This window comes from Triturus cristatus, chromosome 6, assembly GCF_964204655.1.
Source record: "Triturus cristatus chromosome 6, aTriCri1.1, whole genome shotgun sequence".
Classification (NCBI taxonomy): domain Eukaryota; kingdom Metazoa; phylum Chordata; class Amphibia; order Caudata; family Salamandridae; genus Triturus; species Triturus cristatus.
Window position 1 is genome coordinate 1,399,959,029 of NC_140589.1, and position 16,281 is coordinate 1,399,975,309.

Genomic DNA, 16,281 nt, shown 5'->3' on the forward strand with positions numbered 1-16,281 from the left:
CTTTGGGGTTGAGAAATATTTCACATGTCTCCAGATGGCTGAACCGAGCTGCTCTCCCAGATGCTAATTGGTAAATACTGTTGGGTTTCCAATGATAGTCTACTTTAATGACCTATCTGAGCTGTGTTAGCTGCATGAGGCATCTTGGTGGCAACAAGGCATGTCTGAGTTGTATTGGCTGTTTGTGTAAGCTCAGTCTAATGTGTTGTGTTGAATGGCCTATTGTCTTTCTGGAAAGATGCAGGTGACAAAATTCAGTATTTATCAGTCTTGTATATTAGTTATCACAATTTATTTTTGGTTCTCATGGGGCATCAGCTTTGCCTGCAGATTGTTGGATGGTCAAGATCAGTCACTGGAATTGCATGGAGAATAAGGTCCCCACGGTTGTTGCAGTCACATTATGTTCTAAGTGTGCATTGTAAAGTTGTCAACTAAGGTTAGATGTATACTGGGTATTTCTCATTAAACTCTTCCTGTCATCTCGTTTTGTGAGTTCCTGGGTGGTTTTTGTGAGTTTGCACCAGTACATACAATTAAGACTAAGATGATGATGTATTGTACTTCTGCTTTCATTAATGTCTTCCTTCACAAGGCTGCCTCTCCTTGATAAATGTGTTTGCTCTCTCAGTTTACTCTTAAATCATTGAATTAATAACTCACTTTTCAATTTTAGAATATGTGGATTCCTGCTTAGCTTGTCAGCTATGAGTCTGTAAACTTCTCCTCCCTCGAATGAAAGAATTGCCTGGCACCCTCTGGTTCTAAACTGGTATTTATGTTGTCTTCTCTTCAGAGAGAAATGTCTGCTCCCACTTCAACTCGCCTTGGAGTCGAAGAGCGTGAAACTGGCTCAGCATGCCTTAGCAGGGATGCAGGTAAGAACTATTGATTTTGTTTTGTTAATTTATTGAAAGTAGTAAATGCCGCTGATGCCAATCTGCCCTGGACCAATTGTGCTTTAAATCATGTTCTTATCACAGTTTTCTTCACTTTGGTTTTAAGCTTTCAGTAATGAACTTGGGAACAATATACCTTTGCATTGTTTTCCTTTAGAGCCAAGTATAATTTTTTCAACCTGTCCAGCCACAAAATACCCTGAGAAGTGTTTCCTTTTTTATTATCTCGTCACCAGCACCACTAAGTCTTCCCTTCTACTTATCGCATCATGGATGATGATGTCAATGCACCCACGCTAATTCTTGTTACAGCTAACGGAACTGGCACCTGTATTGCACATGCTCTTGCTTCCATTGTTCCAGGGCTCAGTCATTTATGTTATTCTGATTATTCCCACCATCCAGACATAAGCAATATGTGGTTTAAGTTGAGACTCCTCTACTAGCTAAATTTCACTTGTTATGATGGTTGGTGATTATGTACTTCCTGAGTAGGGTTATGACGCTGGGTACCGCCTGTATTTGATTAGGGCATTGGGTACGTCCAATAGGGTTATTGCATTGGCGACTGCCTGAGTATGGTAAGGGCATTGGGTACTTACAGTGGGCACTTCCCAAGTACGGATGGCGCATTGGGTAATTTCCGTGTAGTTTTATGACAGTGATTACTTCCCGAGTCTGGTGTTAACACTGGGTACTGCTTGAGAAGGTTACAAATGCTTGTTTCCCATGCACATCCCTGCCTTCCTGGCATACCTTGTAATGTGAAGGAGGTGGGTGCGTCTGAACTATGCCGCAGCCCTGTTATGAGGTGAGCGGCAGCCGTAGATTATAAATGTAAGGGGATGCATATTCTCCTCAAGACCAATGAAAATTAACAAAAAGTCATGGTTGGAGTTTGAAGGGAGTTAGTTTTTAAAATAAATTTGTGTTCACACCATTGAGAAGCATTTCTCGCCTCTTCGTAGCGGAAGGTTTGCTATTACAAATTCACAGTCGTATGTGCTCTGGCTCAATTGCATAGTTCCCATTTGCGAATACAACTAATAATGTTGAGCTGGGGTAATACGCCCCTCTTATTCCCGACCATCTGAATCAAAGATCGTGTGGCACGAGTGCTTTACAAATACTGCGGTATCGATTCTTGATCTCAGAGAAGGTGTAAATGAGTCAGTGCTGGTATTGAGCACACAGCGACCTAGTCGTTGCATTTATATTATGCTCATGGCAGGTTAATCGTATTATTAGCAGAACAGTGAACATTTTGTTCTTGATACTCTGAAAAATCACTTGAGAGCTCATTATGTGTTGCCTGTTGCTTAGAGGAGGAGATACCTGAGCTGAAATTAACGACTCCTGTTGGTATGTCCCCCTCACTCTGAGCATTGCAAGTTTAAAGGCCTGAAATGAATAGTCATGTGGATCACTGATTACTGTGTCCTTTTCGTCATGGTATTCCCCCATTCCATTGCCTTTTCCTTCCGGGCAGAGGGGGAAGTGCGGGGTAATGGTTGCACGGCCGCAGGTTCGGGAGGTGGTCAGAGAAGGCAGGCTCAGGAGCCGCTGGGGGGGGGAGTAATGTAATCCGTGTTGGGCCAAGCTGTTCCTGTGTCCTTTTCCTGCCCTGGCCGTGTGGGTGGTTTCATTAGGATCACCAAGTAAATCATTTGAGTCTGGGAACATTGACTGGGGCTGTATCCCCACTCCACCAGGTATACTGCTAATGCCAACATGGAGAAGAGAATGCCACTGGGTAACCTGATTGCCAATCTTAAGGCCAGTTTTTATTGTACTTAGTAAGACGTTTGGATTTTGTGGATTATAGTTAGTAAACACACATTTTATCATCCTTTTCTAAAGAATACAAAATACAAAAAGTAGTTACTCTACAGCGCTTATGTCATAAAGTGTGTGAGGGTATCATTCACACATTTAGATGTTCCACAGAACTGGGAGACGAGAACAGAATCTTTGCACAACATGAAATTGTAATAGTTGGCCATGGTCATCCATGTATCTCTACTTAACTTCTGGTGCTGTTTGTAATTCTGACACAGATCATGTCAGGTTTCCTTTATGCTCTGAACAGAGCTAGTAAATGCTTATTACATGAGACTCTTATCTGTCCCAAAGTTCATCCTTCTTCCTTTGAGTTGTAAGCTAGATTTACACTTTTGCTTTTACACAGCAAATAGTTGTGCAGGTTCTCATCTTCTTGTTGACCTAACAATCTGTGTCCTGCTAGTTGTGTTTGTGTGTGTCAGGCTTTTCCACCATCTCCGCCCATGTGCTACTTTACACGATGTTAGTCCTTTTTTCTCGTCATGTTTACCTCTGAGGTGTCATATATTGCCCATAATTCTGTAATTGGGAGGGAGGGGGGCAAGCCAAACGAGACCAATTTTTGTGTGTGTAAAAGGCCGCTTTATTGAAAAAGGTGCATATCACAATTTATCAACACTGGCAACTGCCTTACAAAACTAAAACCTCACTATACATAAATTACCTGACCCCCTGTTCCCCGCACCACTCCTACGATCCCCACATCAAATCCCCCACCCTGCCGCATACAAAATAACATTACATAACAACCATATTACACAATCATACATTTACAAATCCTGTCCTCCAATGACCCAAACCCCTACCTGCCTTTGTGCAACTGTAACTAACAAACATCTCGTCTAAACTTAGCCTACCTGGTTACCCTTTCCCTGCCCCTGCTCACAAACTACCAACACTTAACTAAAAACTTCAGCCAATCTTGGCCAACTTTCAACAACCCCGCCACCCAGGAAAAAGGGGGGAGAGTAGGCAGAAACGCTGCCTCCCCATTTTCCTGCCCCCCCTGCCTCCTATGTCTGACCTATTAGTGTCGCTGCACATTCAACATCCTGGCCAGGACCTCCCTGATTTCCAGTAGGTACAAATCCATGCCCATCTTGGATAAATGAACTCCATCTCCCCTGAAAAATCCCGGTGTATCATATTTAATGTCCCTATGAGAAATCCTAGAAAAACCCAGATGCCTGCAAAAAATGCACCATTTCAGTGTTGAGTTTTCTCCGGGTCTTGTCTACCACCCCCGGGTTAACCGCTCCTCTCCAAACCCTACGTGGAACAAATTCTGTCCAAATGACCGCACAACTCGACCACTGCTGCTTTATCAAAGACAAATCCCACTTCATGCTCCTCATTAAAGCCAAACCTGTTTCCTTGACCATGTCATTCTCCCCCAGATGTATCACCAGCACGTCAGGGCACCTACCAGCCACCAAGACGCCATTCAGAACCTGCAACAACTCCTTCCATCGCATGCCTCCTCTGCCCCTCCAATAAACTTTGAACAGATCTTTCTTAAAGCCTAAATTTTCCCCAAAATAACTGGCCGCGGGCCTGGATCTGTGCCCACTTTACAAAGGAATGTCCTACAATCCAGATAGTCATCTCCCTGGCGAGAGGACCCATCACCGAACCTGAAACGAGAAAAATTGAATAAGCAGGAGAAACAACAGAACCGCGGTACATCCCCCCCCCCGATGCGCTGCACACATAGCGCTGGTAGCAGTCCGAAGACCATCTCCCCAACCTCATGATGTCTCCTCGCCCCCAGCCCCTGTCATTCACCTCCGACGCTGCCCCAATCCTGAAGGAATGTGTCCCAAAAACCTTGCCATCGATCCCCAGCTCCGAAAGTGCTTTCCTCAAAACCGCTAAAAGCTGAAAAGCCGTTGCACTCCGCCCATTCGCAGGTACAAAAGCTAAACCACCTGAGCCGGCAGCAAGGTTCCTCCACTTCACTTCCCACCTACACGGGCAAGTCAGCTGCGGATCGGCCGCCTGCAAAGACACCCATTTTCCCCGTCCCCTCTGATCCGTTTTAGATTTTTGCAGCCAAATGCAAACTCTATCCTTATAAGGAGACACCTCACCCCAAAGAAGACCTCCTGCCGATTTCGTACCCAACATTTCTGACACACGGAAGGCCCCAAAAAACATCCACACCATCAGTGTAGAAAAAAGACAAACCTCATATCCATCGGAGCATAACCCCGGCAAAATCCGCAGAACCCTCCCTAACAAATCTTGCGTGCACGACCACGTTCCCAGGTCCAACCTTCCAGCATCCGCATCCCAATTTCTCCTGCGGATGGTGCATAACCCCACAACCATTTCCCCACAAATGGAATCCCTGCTAGCTTACCCGCGATCGTGACCCTTGAAAGTCCTTTATCAATCAAATCTAGAATGAACTGTATCACGTCCTCCCCTCGAAGCGCCGGTGAGTCCCGCCGCCTAGCACCTGAGAGCAAAAATTCCTCCCATGCTGTCCTGTACGCTGTCCTCGTGGATTGAGCAAGGGACCCTAAAACCAGCTGCAACATCCTGTGTTGTCCATGTACCACAAATGCTGCAGCATGCGGGTTGGGTCCTGTCTGCATCCTTGGCTAGCCACGGAATCTCCCCCACTGTGAACGAGACAAAGCATCTGCTATGTCATTGTCCACTCCTGGCACATGTACTGCTCGAAATGCAATATCATGACGTAAGCAACCCAAAACAAACACCCTCAGTAACTTCAAAACTTGTTCATCACTGACAGACTGGTGGTTCACAATTTCCACAACCGCCATATTGTCAATTCTAAAAGTCACCTTCTGGTGTGCCAACTGTTCGCCCCATAGTGTGACCGCCACCACCATTGGGAAGGATTCCAAAAATGCTATACTCCTACCTCCCCAGCCGACTCCGTCAGACACTGCTCTGCGCACCATTTCCCTGGCCAGTAGAGGCCAAAGCCCTTGCTGCCTGCGGCATCAGAAAAGATCTGGACATCGCATACCATGTCACCCTCCCACATCAGTGGAATTCCATTGAAATTCTGCAAGAAAAACTGCCACATTCGCAAGTCTTCTCTCACACCCGCAGACAGCCGCACATGATGATGTGGAGGTCTCTGTCCTGCTAGCTCCCTGCCCAGTCGCTTTTAAAATGTCCGCCCTACTCTCACCACTCTACAAGCAAAGTTGAGGTGACCTAACAGCACCTGAATCTCTTTCACTGTGACCTTGCTTTTCAACAACATTGCCGCCAGCAGCCCCAACATTTGCTGCTTTTTGTCCTCCGGAAGGCGTTCCTCCATCAATTGAGAGTCCAATTCAATGCCCAAAAAGGACAGAGCCGTGCAGGGCCCCATAGTCTTTTCCGGTGCCAACGTCACCCTAAGCTCCCTCATGATCTCATTCAAACTGTCCAGCGCCTTCTGGCAGTCTGTGGAGTCTGAGGTGCCCACAAAGAAAAAGTCATCCAGGTAGTGTGTTACCCCCTGGTGACCCGTCCGTTCCGAGAACAACCATTGAAGGAACATGCTGAAGCACTCAAAAAGTGCGCAAGACAGAGAACAACCCATCAGTAATGCTTTGTCCACGTACCATTTACCATTGAAATGGATGCCCAGAAGATCCCAATCATCCGGGTGGACTGGAAGCAACCGGAAAGCTGACTTTATGTTGCACTTTGCCATCATCGCCGTTGCGCCCGCAGTCAGTGACATGGCCACGTCAACTGATGAATAAGACACAGTAGCCTCACTTTCGTCAATGAAATCATTCGCCGAGCCTCCTTCTGGCCACGTCAAATGTTGTATTAAACGGAACTGACCTTGTTCCTTTTTCGGCACCACTCCTGTGGGTGACACAATCAAATGATCCAGTGGCCAATCCTCAAAGGGTTCCACCATGCGGCCATCACGCACCTCCTTATCCACTTTTTCTTGCACTATTTCCGGATGTGCTTTCGCTGACTGTAAATTGTCTGCCCACCTTCTCGTCCTAGGTCCCTCATACCCCAGTCTAAAGCCCTCTTGAAAGCTAGTCCGCAAGCGTTCTGCAGCTTCTCGGTTACCATAATCCTGTAGGGCTGCGATCAACTTATCTGTTCTAACCGGAGTACGAGCCCGGAGACCTCTTAGCCCCTCGCCCGCCCGTGAAGGGCTGCTGTCCCCCCATTCTAAACCCCCCTGCCTGCCACTGTTGGTTTCCCTGTTGCTGCCCCTGCTCGCCCCTGAAGCAATTCACCAAGGTGTGTCTGCCTCTGCAATTCGAGCAGTCATGCCGAAAACTGCAGTACACCTGTGTGCACAGTCCCTTGTTAAATTCCCAGCAGGCTCCCTTTGGTCCCGTCTGTCCTTTACCTGTGCCACCCACCCCTCCCTGGGTGGGGCGCCACTGAAAGGGCCGATGCACGAGTGGTAGGCTGCTTGCAGTGAAGATAATTTTCCCCGCTCCGGACAACCACATCGTATGTTGCCATAAGTACGTATCCAATTCATCCCATTTTGCCTCCGTGTCCCACACCATGCGTGCTCTAAATTCCTCGTCGTATTGTGCCCATGCATATCCACCCCCTGTAATCTGGGCCTTCCTGATCACATCCATGTACTTGAACATGGCCATGCACCTCTCTGGGTACTTCTCGCAGTACACACTGGCATATATCAAAAATGCCGCTTTCGGCCTCTTGGCCAATTCATACTCCTCCTCTTTTGATCCCTCTTTTGCCCTAACTTCTCTGTGCAGCAGCTTAAGCATTTCCACATATTCACCCTTCCAGATCCGCTCCTTAGTTGCCAGAATTAAGTGCGCGCCCAAAGGCTTGGTTACTCCCATATAAGGCAATCGCTTTATCTTTAACTCCTTACTCTCCAATTTATTCTCGGACTCCCCTGTTGTTATTGTCACCATCTCTTTTTTGTCAGTAACCTGGTCCGCTGTGTTCCCTGACGCCTTACCTGCATTCTCCGTGCCCACTCCCACAGTCGTAGCCCCATTTCCCATGCTCACGGACGCCTTACCTGCGTCATCTGTGCCCACACCCACATCCAGCACATACTTTCCTTTCCGCAACGTACCCCCCTCTTCCTCCTCCTTGTCTCCCCCTCCCACAGACACCATTAGCGGTCGCCATCTCCCATCGCGTTTACCTGGCTCTAAGGACTCCACCCGTCTTCCTTCTGTCCGCCTTGCAAGTGGGGCCGACCGGTCGTCCCAACGTGATGTCCGACCCGTGGGCTCTGCCGTGCGTTGTGACACCTTTAAAACACTAGACACAGCATTACTCGCTCCCCCGCTCCCTCGTCCGCGATATCCCTCAACTGGCCCTCCTCCATGCTGTTGTTCTCATAGTCTAAAACCTCCTGCTCCCTGGGACCCCAGGCTTTCTCAGCCGGCGGTGCAGACTGCACCCTCCTAACACCACTCAAACGGCTTTCTTTGGAGCTCCTCCATCCACGATGTCCCCCGGACCGTTGAAGCCCAGTGGGTGTTGGGGCCAGCGAGCCCATCCTGGGCCTACTTATGCTGGCCTCGCCGGGATCCCTCACCGGTATTGGGTACGCCACTCGAGGCTCCACCCTCCCTTCTCCTCGGCGCCATTCAGCCGCTCACAGCTCTGCCAAGTCTGGCGCCCTCTGTTGCTCCACCGCCTGCAAGAAAAAGGAATGGTCTGGTGTGCTGGGCCTACCCATTCCGTCTCTCCCATCCCATCTCCTCTTCCTGCCCACCCCCAAAGTGCCTGCTGCCCACGGTCGCCCTACCACACTAAGGTCCACTGCTTCCCCTTCATTCACCTGCTCCCCCTCCCCGTCACTCCACACCAATTCTGCTGCGCTCCGGCCCCACTGGGCCCCACCACCACCGCAAAAGGCTCCCTGCCCAACCCCCGCAAACCCCCGCTCCAGCCTGACCTTGTCCTACCCGAAAACTCCCTGCCCCCCCGCGACATGTAACCCTCCCCATGGCCAACTGTATCTATCCCCAGCACCTCATTCCAAGAGGAAAATATATCCAGCCCCTCCCATTCCCTTTCACTCCCTACTGACTCTAAGTCAATGGGGGCTCCTTCACCCTCTCCCTCCAGTACCACAGGGCTCTCTCCTCCCTCCCCCACCACCAACCCCTTCCCAGACACCCCCCTGCCGTCCCCCCAGACTCCCACCTCCATCATATCGTCCCCTTCTTCCTCTACAGCGGTAGCCTGTGCTGGTGCTGCCTGGCACCCTTTCCTACCCCTAAAACCTACAGCGCTCCCAGCCACCAGGTCACCAAACCTAAAATGGTGGCTGGGGAAGCACGAAAACGACACTTAAACCCTTGGGCTATCTTTGACATTGGGCTACAATTGGGCTATTCCCAATGTAGCCCAAAACCCACAAAATGGTCGCTATTCAGCTCGCCCCAGCCCCTCCCAATCTGCCCGGGGGGCAGACCTCACTGGGTTCGGCTGCTCCCCAAACTTCCCATCGGTTTTGTTGCTGTGATGTAATGTGTGTTAGTTCTTCAGTATTTCTCTCAGGAAGCTCACTTTTTTCGTTTATATTGCCCGAGCTTTGTTGGAATCGAGATCCATTATGGGACAACTTTGTTATTATCCATGTGCTCACCACTGCCACTAAATATCTCCGCTGTGCCCTGCCCTAGGCCGCAGCACTAGTTGCACTATACTGGGTATCGGTTATTTGTCCCAATATGTCTCATTTCTTGGCATGCAGCCCTACCTTACCTCTTGCCTCACTTCTCTCGAAAATGAAACTTACTGACGCTTTTGTTGCTTGACTGAGATAAAGTTAACTGTATTGTAGTGTAAATAGTGCGATCACCTTTCTTTTACTTTTGAATAAATGCCATGGCTCTAACTAGTGATATGTGAGATTCACGGAATTAAACTACTGTATCCATCTTCCATTACCTAACATTAAATTCACTTATCCTTCTGTTTGTATTCTGTGTGTTTCAGTTTAATTTTGGGTAGTTAATGACTGTTTGCATGCTCTATTACAAATGTATATGCAATCTGAGTAGAAAGTGTCTGTGAAGGTTTCACTGCTCACGGACTGTCGCATAATGTGAGTACATTAATGCTTGCACACCTGTTTTTAAAATGAAAGCCACGGCTTGTCCTCTTTACGTGTCTATACCAGGGGTCATTCTCTGAGGGCCACCGGGCACGTCTGCTGTTGCATGCCTAGCTATGGGTGAATCTTTGTGACTGAATTAGCAATGCACGAGTAAGCTGTGGGCACAGATGCTTGGCGAGTGAGTCTTTTTATTATTGAGAAAATAATGCAAGATCTACTAATTGCAGCGACCCCTACTGTATGTAACGTGTGAACAAGAAAGAAAGTCTAGCAGGATTAATATTAAAAGGAATTTAAAGAGAGGCCAACTTTCTATTAACAGCCTCTGGCGGAACAACTCACCTGATATGATGCCATCATTTAAAGCGTGAAATATGCATTGCTTAAACTTATAGAGGCGTTGCAGCATCCAAGTCAGACAAATGGCGCACTGAATGCAAAACTGATTTCTTATAATTAGAAGTCTTTTTATAATTAGAAGTCTTTTGTCAATTTTAAACAAATAGTGAATGACAACACATTAAAAAATACTACAATCTGTCAGTTCATAATACAAGATTATAGGATATCCGTCATTACGGTCACTTTGTTCACCTAATCTAAAGTATTCTTTTGCGGGGTTTTTTAGGTCTCGGCTGCGAAAGGCTGCGCTTGCGCAGTCTCGCTCCGAGATTTAATGAGTTGGAGTGACTTTGAGAAGAGGGGCTTGCACCCGCCCCTCTTCTCTCCTGTTCTCCATTGGCTGGCCTCGTAAATGCTGGCCAGCCACTGGAGAAGAGGTCCAGTCACTCCGATTAGGCCCCGTCCTTTTCGGATCGGGGGGCGTGTTTTTTGCGAGAAGTCTCAGGGAGGAGACAACAGCAAAACACGCCCCCCAATCCGAAAAGGACACTCCCTTCCTCCGAGGCACAGCAAAATGCCTCGGAGAAAGGCGGTGGTGTCCCGGCGTTGCTCCCTCACCTGATCTCTTTATTCTTATTCAGCTGTTTGTGTGCTTGTCGCACAGAGACCCACTCCGATTCCTTATTTTGGCAGCCGTGAGGTAGTCGCGGTCAGGAGCTCTCATCCCTGATGGAAGTACGCGGAGTGTGAGTGCGGTTCTATGCTCACTAAACCGGGAAAATCATCTTCGGGACTTGTGCGGTTTTGGGGAAACGTCTAATCTTTTTTTTGTTTCGGTCGTTTGTAATCCGCTTTGTTTATCGCGGTTCCTGTCGACGGCTGAGGAGAACTGGGAGGAGACTGGGTGGAGGCGGCAGCGTGGCTCAGCTGGAGCCGCCGCGCCGCAGCGAGTGTAAATCTTTTTTTTGTTTCGGTCGTTTGTAATCCGCTTTGTTTATCGCGGTTCCTGTCGACGGCTGAGGAGAACTGGGAGGAGACTGGGTGGAGGCGGCAGCGTGGCTCAGCTGGAGCCGCCGCGCCGCAGCGAGTGTAAATCTTTTTTTTGTTTCGGTTGTTTGTAATCCGCTTTGTTTATCGCGGTTCCTGTCGACGGCTGAGGAGAACTGGGAGGAGACTGGGTGGAGGCGGCAGCGTGGCTCAGCTGGAGCCGCCGCGCCGCAGCGAGTGTCGGCTTCCCGCGGGGAGGCAACGGGGAACCTTTTGTTCCCTTTTGTTCGTGTAATCACCCCGTCCCTGGTGGTTTAAGGTGGAGCCCACCTGCCTCGGTGAGGACTCGAGCATGAAGCATGACGCTGGAATTTCCAGGGGGTGAGAGTCCTGTTTTCAAAAAGGGAAAGTCCCTAGTGTGTAAGGTGTATGAGAGATAACCTAAACTGGTTTAAGTGAGTCCTCTCTTTTGACATTATGTAGCCTCTGCATAGCAACGGTCGTACATGGGATAAACTTCTGAAATTCAGTTCTGCTCTGCATGAAAAGCTCTTATATCCTGCCCTTTAAATCGCAGTTAGTACTAAAGGAGATACTATTGTTTTCTCCAAAATAATAAGGCACCAAAAACGTCACTGTCCTCTAAGCCACGCCGAATATGAATGTTTGTGTTGTGCGAACTGTGGCATGTGGTTTTATGTTTCAGATCATTTGCAGTGTGACCCCAGTGCAAGATCTGTCCTACAACGTGCTGTATGTCAGGGTCACAGCAGGCTGGATTACAGCGCAAGAAAGAATATTGTGATAAGATGCATGGCTCACTCCAGCTGCCTTAGTATGTGAAAGAGCTCAACAGCTGTGGAAAAGGCCCCAGGCGCCAGTCTGTGCTAAACACCCTGGCAGAGAAGGAAACAGCGTCTCTCTCTGACCTGGTGGGGCATCAGCTGTGTTATTTCATCTCCAGCCTCAGCCACGAACCATGTCACCCCAGGCATCTGCCCTTGCAGGTCTCTCTTCTGCAGTGCAAACTTACAGGGCACTTATTTTACGCACACTGCACTTGGTGTCGTAAAACGTTCTGTGTTGGAATGCTACTCCTACCTTTACAAACACCATAAGTACGATTTGCAAAATGTGCCCTATACTCTGCAGGGTTAAATATTGTAAGGAATCAGGATATATATTAGAGTTTGAGGGAATCAAGTTTGTTTAGGGTTTAAGAACTGCCCTTGAAGAGGACATTCACACGCTTGTTTCTGCTAAACTTTGAAAAGGTCCTCCCTCTGGGTGCAAAGGTGGGCGCAGTGCTCTGCATGCACATTAGGTCGCTCAATGCATAGCTTGTATTCCTGCATGTTGTTCAAGTAAGCTGCAACATGGGTAATTTTATATACTATTTGCAAATAATTGTTAGTGCCCAATTATAATATTGTATCCAGTGTCTATTTAACCCAATGAACACGGAGAGAAGCAAAGTTTTAATGATATTTTTTTATGTCCTTATATATTCTGTTGCTGGAAGACCGCAGACCTCATGCCTTTGCAGTATAAAAAGTCACTTTTGATATTAGTCCATTAGATTTATTTTAGACACGGACTCGGAGAGTAGCCCTGATCGTGACTTAGATACACTACTTACAATTACATGTGCGACCCATTTCCTATTTCAGTTTTAAATCCTTCTTCGAGCCACTTTTCTCCCCTGATGAAGCCTACCTTAAAGACATCCGACAAATGGACTGTACTCACTAGCCCAGCATTACCTAACTGTTAATACTACGAAGAGTGAGTGACATTTCTCCCAGCAGAATGGGCTACCATACCTGTGTCCAACATCTTCTCCGGGGAGTGGCCTCCTTTCTTGTAAAGATAAACGTGTGTCATCCATGGAAACTTGGAGGGGGCATGAAAGCAAGGGTTCTGTTCAGTCTAACTCAGCAGAAGGCGTATGCTTGCAGAATTACATTTTTTATCTTCCTACAGAAAGTACAGACTGGTATGCTTTGGTGCCTTTTAAAATTCTATCCTTTGCTAAAATTGCATCTCAAAATATACTTCTGTATTCCAAGATATGTGGCTTTTGCCAATCATACAAACTCATTTCTCCAGATTCAGTTTAAGAGGCTGCTCCCTTCATTAAACTTGCAAAGAAGTAAACAAATTGAAAGGTTTGCAAAAATTCATGAATATTCTCAAATTTTGATTAGTTGGAAAAAGTGACTTTAAGCAAATGCAGAAAAAAGGCAAGCCCTTCTTTTGAATGAAAACCGTTCATTCATTTTATGGAGCAGTCGCTGTCTACTGAGCACATACATGGTTATGGGTGGGTTGTTGTCATATGAGAGTGACAGGTCATAGGTCTGCCACACCTCTTTCATTCAGTTGTTGGCTGTCTTCATGTGTTTGGTGCTACAAAATACTTTCGTCGGAACTTGTATTAACCCCTCACATGTCTTTTTATTTGAGAGTTGAGTTCCCAGTTAGGAAAGTAGATGAGTGGCCTAATTGAAAGACCATTTTGCAGCAGATGGAGGAGGTAGGATTACTTCCCTTTTCCAATGGTTAATAGGGAGGAAGAACCACATCGGTAACCTGGGCCAATTCATCCACTGTTAACGCCCATATCCTGATAGATGTCCGAACAAAATGCCTTCATCGTTTGCCTCGCATAGCACTGCTGCAAGTGCACTGTGGTCTTTGTTTACTCAAGGTTTGCACACGTGCTCGCGTGACTCAACGAGACGCAAAAGCCAGCGTGAATTGCATACACATTGGAAAGGCTCCTGTGTGCAGCTCTGCGTCATGCAAGCACCTGCACAGCCTCCACGAGGACGCCTGTAATCAAAACATGGCCACATCATGGAGGAACCCACCCTTCAATAGCAGATTCCGACAGTCAACTCAACATTTGTACAGAATTGCACATTACAGGCATCACATACCAATTCTTTCTTTTTGTTTTTGTATGCATACGGTTGTCTTCCTAATATATGTTCTATATTTACAATGCATCCATCACTACAAGCAAAATTAAGTTATGAAATTGAAGAACGGCTGAGGAGAACTGGGAGGAGACTGGGTGGAGGCGGCAGCGTGGCTCAGCTGGAGCCGCCGCGCCGCAGCGAGTGTCGGCTTCCCGCGGGGAGGCAACGGGGAACCTTTTGTTCCCTTTTGTTCGTGTAATCACCCCGTCATTTTCGGAGGAATCTAAACTACGACCGTGACCACAAAGCCATTTGTGTCACCCTCCACATATAAGTGCGGTAAGGGGGAAAGGGGGAGAATTGCAGGAGGCGTGTGACGAAAAATCGAAATGAGCATTCTGTGTAACTAGAGGGGAAAAGTGGAAGCAGAGTAGTCCTTTAAGACCAGAGGAGAGATTAAATATATATACTTTACAGAGCAGGGGGGTCTGGGGGAAAGGTGAATTGCAGAGCTCATTCTCGAAGCGTTAAGTAGTAAGCCTCGTTGAGCAACCGCCTCCTTCTGCGTCTCCTGCCACCACCCTACGTAATCGCGCAGAATGAGCTGTAAGCAGCGAGATTGGTGCAATAAAACCCCTCGCAGAAAAGGGTGCGCCGTGCTTTCCGAGTGCCCGTCTCGCAGGGATACTTGTGACAGCTGTGAGCCTTCTTTCAATGCGAGTTAATGTCCAACTACAAATAAGAAAAGTCAATAAATAGCAAGTGAACTGAACACAACAGCAGACCCGGCCCGGGTTTCCTCGGGACGAGATCGGATGCAGTCTAACCGAAATATGTAATATCGTAGAGATAACAAGCTATACGTGTAAAGCCCATGCCGAGTACTTGCCATGTAAACAGACCGCCACCACGACACGCCATACAACAATGGAGCAGGTAGGGTCTCTGACCTCTGACCCACAGGCGCCTGCGGATTTCCAAAGTTTCAAAACAAGGCATGAACACAACACAGTGATTCAGCTCTCAGCTGAGCGGCCAGGGCTGCGCGCTCACCAGCTGGCCTCTTCCCTAGCACTCCCTGGGGACTGGTGTCCTGTCTCTGGTTCAAAAGGACTACGGATTTAAGAGGGACAGGGAATGACTATTCACTGGTTCCCAATTCGACGGCAGTATTTGATGTATACGTATAGATGTCTGCAAGACACGTTTAAACTATTTACATTTTTGTTCTAGACATATTTATATATATGTGCATATAGACGTGAGTAACCACTCTCGCCATATTCAGGAGAATGAAAGAACTGGGTGCAAACCTCGCTGCGGTTCGAACCAGCAACCCCGCAGGTGCGGGCTATACAGACAGGGTCGGATTGGGATCACAATCGGGCCCGGGCACTCCCAAAACAAGCATTTACAATGCAACGGTCTCGGCATTGTTAAAGTTAGAGCTATTGGCATTGCTCATGACAATGCCGTTTCTTTAAATGTTTTAAAAACAAAAACATAAACAAAAATAATGTCATGAGCAATGCCAATAGCTCTAACTTTACCAATGCCGAGACCATTGCATTGTAAATGCTTGTTCACCTTTGTTATAATCTTGTATTAAGAACTGATAGATAGTAGTATTTTTTAATGTGTCATCATTCACTAATTGTTTTGTAAAATTGATGAAAGACTTCAAAATAAGTAAATGGTTTGAATAAGAGAGAGCGGCGAGCAGCGAGCAGAGCGGAGCATCGGGAGCATTGGGAGCAGCTGGAGCCACGGTTGCAGCGCAGCGGAGCAAAGCTGCGGTAACAGGCAAGTGGAACATCGCAGGAACATCGCTGGAGCTGAGACGTGCGGACGTGCGGTGAGAGCCAGCGGGGTGTTCGGATGAGTGCGAGCGAGCGGAGAAATCTGCGGTGTCAAACGCCAACGCCAACCGCTAACCGCCCCTCCCCCTCCCCTCGCATCCCGGCCCGGCTCTATTCCACTAAATCCCACCAAATATATATAATCAACAGGTTGCTGTTTAAAGACCCTTGTCGGACCCTCGCTGGAAAAGATTCTCACTGGGGATTGCAGGAGACCGCTGGTGATTGTTACTGATTGTACTACTTCTTACTTGTGCCGCAGTGTGGAGCCGTCTGTGTGGTTCCCCAGACTCTTGGGACACGGATTGACTCTGCCAAAGCAAGATGGCCGCCTAGTACGAGCCTCCCGAGGAGCT

General features: G+C 47.8%; 1 protein-coding gene across 4 annotated transcripts in view; it reads left to right on the forward strand.

Annotated features, from left to right (window-relative positions):
- The window catches only part of ARFGEF3 (ARFGEF family member 3), a 515,806-nt gene that overhangs the window by 126,270 nt on the left and 373,255 nt on the right, over positions 1-16,281 (forward strand). For all 4 annotated transcript variants that reach the window (XM_085612422.1, XM_085612423.1, XM_085612424.1 and 1 more), the window contains exon 3: positions 797-878. In XM_085612422.1, coding sequence (XP_085468548.1) covers positions 797-878 — 82 coding nt within the window. The remainder of the gene's footprint in view (positions 1-796; positions 879-16,281) is intronic.